Source organism: Penaeus vannamei, chromosome 11 (assembly GCF_042767895.1).
Source record: "Penaeus vannamei isolate JL-2024 chromosome 11, ASM4276789v1, whole genome shotgun sequence".
Classification (NCBI taxonomy): domain Eukaryota; kingdom Metazoa; phylum Arthropoda; class Malacostraca; order Decapoda; family Penaeidae; genus Penaeus; species Penaeus vannamei.
Genome location: NC_091559.1, coordinates 18,010,637 through 18,017,286, shown reverse-complemented (window position 1 = coordinate 18,017,286; position 6,650 = coordinate 18,010,637). Strand labels below are relative to the sequence as shown.

The window sequence follows — 6,650 nt, the reverse complement described above, 5'->3', positions numbered from 1 at the left end:
CCCAAATTATCCAAAGGATGGCATCTCATTAAATATGACAAAATATACTATTACTTGACAATTTTGTTGGGTTTGCATCAGAGGGGTCTAGCAATGCAATGGGATGCAACAAAGTGCCAAATATTACCATCATCAAATGCATATGCCACTTTATCCATCGATGTGCATCGATTATGGGAAAACTTCGAAATACATACACCTGCCATAGTGCAAAGAGAAAGAATGAATTTACCCAGTTTAAAACGTTTTGCGGTTACACCACACAAATCATTACATTTTACACAGTTGAGATGGTTGTGTCCATACACACGGCCATAAAAAAAAATTAAAAAATACTTGAACAATGAGTGCCTCTGTCGCTGTAATTCAAGGAAACAGTGGAACAAAGACTAGGAGGCCCTAATGATGCATTAACCGATTCTTCAGTGTTCCAAGACTTCCATTTCTTAAACCTTACCTTGCTAAGATTCGCTGATTTAACTTGCGTTTTTAGAGAAGTGGTCCTCCCATCCATTTGCTATACAATGCATGCAAATAACTATGTTGGTACATAAAGATGCTGCTATTGGTATGATCTTTTCCATACAGAGCTAGAAATCACTGATCCAACTCACAAAGTACTTTTTCTGGCAATATTTACTGTGTTAATACAAAAGCCAAAAATATTTAACAAAGAAATGCAACTGGATATGTGCTAAAAGATGTCTTTTTTTTATAACTGCTTGCGTTGAAATGAAGGCAAAATTTCCCCTGTAGTCATTTTTGGGGGGGGCAATGTTGCTAAGACCAACGTGAAGAAATATCTCAGTAAAGGCATTATGATGGAAACCCCACAATCGTCTCCATTTCCTACATCCTCCCATATTACAGCTCTTCAACCTAAATGCCCCCCCCCCCTTGTTTCACAAGGATGTGAGAGAAAACCTTACTTAGTATGCTGGACAATGTGATGCCATGGTAATTGATATACTCAACGATCCCCTTTCTCTTATCAGTGAAGGATGACCATGCCCCTCAACAGGTCCGAAGGAATAGAACCGGACTGCCAGATCTCAGCCAGGACAGTATGCATGCCCCCGTACACTAGGCATACCGCATTTGACTGCAGCCTTCCCATCCTTCAGGTTAGATATCGCCTCTCTGACCTCAGTCAGGATACTAGGTCAGGGATTGCGACGCCACTAGCTTCCAGACTAACTGCTGAAGGACCTATCTGATACAGTTGCTCAAAATACTCATTCCAACGTTCACAAACTGCAATATAATCTGAGATGATCCATCCATCCACTAAACGGACTGCAGTCACATGCGAGGGTAGAGTTCAGTTCTCTCAGGGCTTGGTAAGCAGGATGAAGGTAATTTACTAGGAAATGGGATTCAACCTCCTCAGCAAGGTTTCTGATGTACCCTTCCTGATACCTTCTCAGCAGAGTCCGAGCCTTGCGCACCAAGGAGCAGTGCAAATCCCTATTACCATTCAGCTGATCCACGCAGCCCGCATCTGTGGCCTCCAATGTCTCCTGTGAGTTGAAAGTCTGCCTTGTCCTCAGACGTTTACCAATGGACTTTTGTGTTGCATCAAGTGTTTCATGCTTAAAGGGATCCCAGAGAGCTACAAGGTCCATCAGGTTTCTGAGCACTGTGAACCAATCCGAGATAGCTGTGGCGAACCCCCATGCACACTCCTCCCTCAATCCGTTCAAGTGAAACAGTAGAGTGGACACTGGAGAGACGGGGGTTTTGAAGTGGGTTTGATACAACAGAACTCGGCACTCCATAGACCCTGCAGTTCTGGAGGATGCTTCAGTGAGGACTAACAAGAATGTGAATCCTCAGTCTCTGGGACCTAGCATAGTCTCGGAAAAGGAGGCTGTTCTCGCTACTAAGAATAGCTGAGCCATGGCGACCGACAGATATCTCGTAGCTAGCTCAATCACAGCCTGATACCGCATTGAAGTTAACCGGTACAATGCGAATGTCTCACCGGGGGCATTTGCCTGCCAAAGATGTGAGTTTGGCATAGAATGCCTCTTCCTCATCGTTTACAGACATCGGTAGGAGTGTAAACAGCAATGAGAGACACAAAGCCAAAAGCATGCTTTAATTTCAATGCCAATGAAATCGGCTGGAGATGGCTATGGCTCCTGCCTGGAGATGTTGAGCATCGCCTCGGCCCGACCAGTAATAAGTGTACCCATCGATATTGATCCTGCCGCTGCCAGGTTATTTCACCTCTGAGAGAGCAGCCACCTCAACTCCCATTTGCTTCAATTTCTTTGATAGCAGGGGTAACCGTTAAACCTGCTGAAAGGACCGGATGTTCCAAATTCCTACCTGGATAGCCTGAATAGGTTAATCCTTGTGCAGTAACTTTGGGTGGACGCCACCTCTGCCACTCCGGACAACAGGGAGCGGCAGGCTATGGGGCCCAATGCATAGATACTCTCCATTTCCTCTAATTACCCCGTGTCCTAACCTTTCTCCTTTCTATCAATTCCCGTCCTACCCCATTTACTCCTTTTTTATCCTCTTCGCTACCATACTATCTTATAATTGAAGAACATTTAAAATCCCTTCACCAAACCCTTTTATATGTTTAAACCATTAACAATTGGACTCCAGCTGCCCAGCCTCTACAATGCTTACATTTAAATTCACTAGAGGCAGCATGACTGTTGTCCTTCAACCTGGATATATAATAATGTCACCAACTGTTCCATGCATTATCAACCCTGACTGACCTCACTGGCAAACCATCCCATGCCCAGCCTCACTTCTTCCGTAATGCTTCTACCTGAATTGTTTCCATCTCCCTGTCTGATTGCTCTATGGCAAGAATTGGTTAGACTGTGAAAAGGACATGTTTGCCTGCCTCTTTGACTATGATGCAGTATCAGTACAGTGCTACACTATTCCCCCCAGAGGCCGCCATAAGTTCCACATCAGTATTGTCAAGAGTACCTTCTGTAGACATAACCTTCCTCATGAAGTTGATGTTTCCCAGACCTTCCAAATTAACTCCCATTTCAGACACTTGAAGACTTTCAGAAATTTCTATACATGATCCCCCCAAAAAGCATCCGTTTCAGTCTCCCATTTTCTCTACACTCAAAGTGACTGCCCACATCTATCCTCCTCATGTTTTCCCTTCATCCCTTTCTCTCCCTCCCAACACATCCCATTGCCCCCTGCTTCATCAACACCAACCCCCCCTTCCTTCCCAATTATCCATTCTGCTTCCTTTTGTCATAGCACTGCCCTTCCCTAGATCCTCCCCTTGTTTACATTCCTTGATACTTCTCCTGATACCTTGTTTCATTCTCCGATTCTTCCCCTCCTATTTTTATCACTCACTGGTTGTTTCATAACTTTTCTACACTGAAATATTTGCAGTTTCTATTCTCACAGACATTTAATCAGATTGCCCTTAAACCCCTTTCTCCTATTTATTCCTGCCTTGCCCCATTTACTCTTTCCCCTCATTCGTCTTTACTTTTTTCAATACCATACTATCAGATTGTAACAGCATGTTCATATATAACTGATTACCTTAAAAAAGGCATAGGTTATCTAAAAATTCAAATTATTCAGATTTACTATTTTGAAACTTTGGTAGCAAACTGGCTGGCAAGTCTGTCATGAAAATCAGCAATAAATTTTTACTCATAATTTGAGTAATATAGCTAGCATCTTCTCATACTATCTTTTCACAAACTTCTCATGACTTTTCACGTTTTATTAATCATTAAAACTCATATATACTTCTTTTGATGACCATGGTAATCATGATATTCATTAAATCTCAAACTGACTTCATAGTTGGGCAATGAGTAACATGTGGTATAAAGACTTTTCATTTATTATTCTCCTGATATTTGCTTTTATTTTATAACTAAAGTCTCTCCTTATCTTTCACATTTTTTTCCATATTTGAATATTCTTGGATATTTTGAGGAATACTTGGGCTTGTGCATAGCAATGCACTCTATATTATTCACAATATTCTTTTGAGGGTGAAAGGAAAAAGAATAGGGATTTAACTTGGTCACCCTCGTAAGATTCACGTGAAAGATTTACCAAGTAAACATTGCATAAAAACATGAAAAAATAAAAAGGAATTGAAATGTAAGCAGTTAATTCTGTTATACATGTAACTTATAGTACAAGACAACTATCTTTATTTGCTAACTTTGTCTAGAGTGAAAGTAAGATAACAGATTTGGGATCTTCAGTGAGCTTGAGCAATATGTGTTTGGGAAGTCATCTTTACGTTACACACAGAAAGTAAAAATTTTGCACTTGTACAAATGGTACAGCCACTTGTAAGATCAGAAATATATATGTGAGATATTATACACACCTAACACAACTAGCAACAGAGTTGCCATCCAACTGGTGGCTATTAAGATTAGGAGGATAATAAATGGGAATAATTATGCTACCTTTTATTAAAATGTCATTTTACAGATTTTTTTCGAAATAAGTGAATATTGGTATCCATACACAATTATAACAGAGCATTGGCACACATTTAACCAAAACAGAGCTTTTTTCTACCTCTGTATCGAACCTCATCCAACCGCTTAATTACTTCAGAAGCTCCACCACCACCTTGTGTTTTGTAAACTGAAAGAATATGAGAGACAAACTTTTCAGTATTAGGGTGTGTGCTTAGAATAGCACGCTCAAGAACATACAGGTCCACTGCTTTGTCCTCTGTTGATTCACTGATAGAGCTCAGGCCAAAATCTATGAAAACAATTTCTGAATATTCATATGGAGCCAAAAGTAGCATATTTGAGGTTGTCAAGTCTCCATGAATGATATGGTTTGCATGTAATTTTGACAATACATTCCCAATTCTTTCAGCAAGGCTCATTAAATTTTGGTTTTCCATGGAAAGCTTTTGATTAACAGCATCATAGATGTAGTTCCTCACTGTCATGGAACCATCAATTTTCTCCATGATGATCATATTCTTGTTAAAATCCACATCATACACCACAGGGGTTCTAATTCCGACCATGCGGCATCTTGTCAGTGTGCGTGCTTCTGCCTTTAATCGTTCACGTGTAATCTGGGCGTCTAAGTCTGGATGGCGATACTGTTTTGGAAACCTCTCTTTGAAAACTACTGAGTGCCTGAGCCACTTTCCAGTGTAGACTCTCCCCTCAGCACCTTGAGTTAGCAGTTCTCGTGACATCCTATGAAGTAGAAAATATGGATTACTCATCTCAAAGATAACATTATTCAAATAAGGAGTCACATAACAAGAACATGACTCAACCTGTGGATATTCTCAGCAATGCCAAGGATACTGTAATATGTAAATAACAATAAAATATCAATCACTAACACAAAAGTTACTGACATGGAAAGTTATATGGTTAACAGTTCGAAATGTGCTAGACATCAGAGGTCAGCAATAGGTAAAGCATTGCTGTAAAAAGGGTAAATAAGAGTTAATGATTAGGACAATATGTTAAATGTCAAAGGTCATAGAGTGCTAAAGGACTGGGTGGAGGGTCTGAGAAACAAAGGTTTTATGTGGATAAGACAAGACAGATGTCCTAGGAGCAGAGGAAGAGGTGGGTGTAGGAGAGAAAGTGTAAGATGGGGTAGAGTATCTTGATCGACTGGTGCAACAGGGAAAGTGAGAATAAAGGCCAAGCACTGGGAAGTGGTAGAGATTGGAATATCTCAATTTAGACCTGCAAAAGAATTTGACTGGGGGGGAGGGAGTAGAGGATGGTATGGGATAGGGTTAAGTATATACTGTGGGAGAGAAGCAAATCGAAGGACAGCATTGGCATAGGTGGCAAGAGAAAAATCTTGTTGGCGTGCTTCCTTTCTAGTCTTGGGTAGAGCGATGCCTAGTTTGAATTTGAGAACTGATACCTCCGACTCGACCTTGTAGGGAGGGCAGCCCCTATAACATTATTATGGAAGCCACCATACCTGGCAGAGCAATTTGAATGGTCATGACCTGGTTGGGCACATATAGAGTAGTGGGCTGTGCAGCAACAGTGCTTGGTAGGGTGGCCAAAACACCAACATTTCTGACAAAGAAGACCTTTGATGGTGAAGGGGTCAATATTGTTGGACAGGGCAGGACCCACTGCCAATATAAACTTTATGTAAGTTTATCTTGACAATATTGGTGTAGGACTTATGGCAGCCTATGGGAGGAATAGTGTAGCACTGTAATGCCACTGCATTACAATCCTGATCATAGACAGGGCAATCAGTTGGGGAGATGGAAACAGTTCAGGGAGAAGTGAGGCTGGGCAGAATAGGTTTGCCAGTGAGGTCAGTTAGGGTAGATGATGCACAAGCTTGAGACAGTTGTAACTATACAGGTAATGAGCAATCGGAACAGCTCCAGAAGGAAACTTTGCCTACTTGTTTTTAGAAAAATTGTTGGAAGAGGAAGGTATTGTCACAATAAGGTGCTGTAGGGGGAAACACAAAGAAAGAATCCCACATGGCTAAGCTAAACAGATTATTCCATGGGTTTCTATAAGTGGGAGTAGTAGGAGGAGGACATAAGGAAGCCAGAGTGGTCTAAAGTGAGGTAGTACTGCAAGGGCAAAAAGAATAATAGTTATAAGGGAAGAGGAGGCAGAAAATGAAGAAGACTTTGCAGGAGG

The 6,650-nt window shown here is 41.2% G+C and overlaps 1 protein-coding gene across 1 annotated transcript; it reads right to left on the bottom strand.

Moving 5' to 3' along the window:
* Positions 1-4,432: 4,432 nt before the first annotated feature.
* Positions 4,433-5,204, bottom strand: Tcs5 (TP53 regulating kinase; the record flags this gene model as incomplete). Its single annotated transcript, XM_027361999.2, is given in 1 exon segment — positions 4,433-5,204. A coding segment is annotated over 1 exon segment (672 nt). The 3' UTR covers positions 4,433-4,531.
* Positions 5,205-6,650: the final 1,446 nt, after the last annotated feature.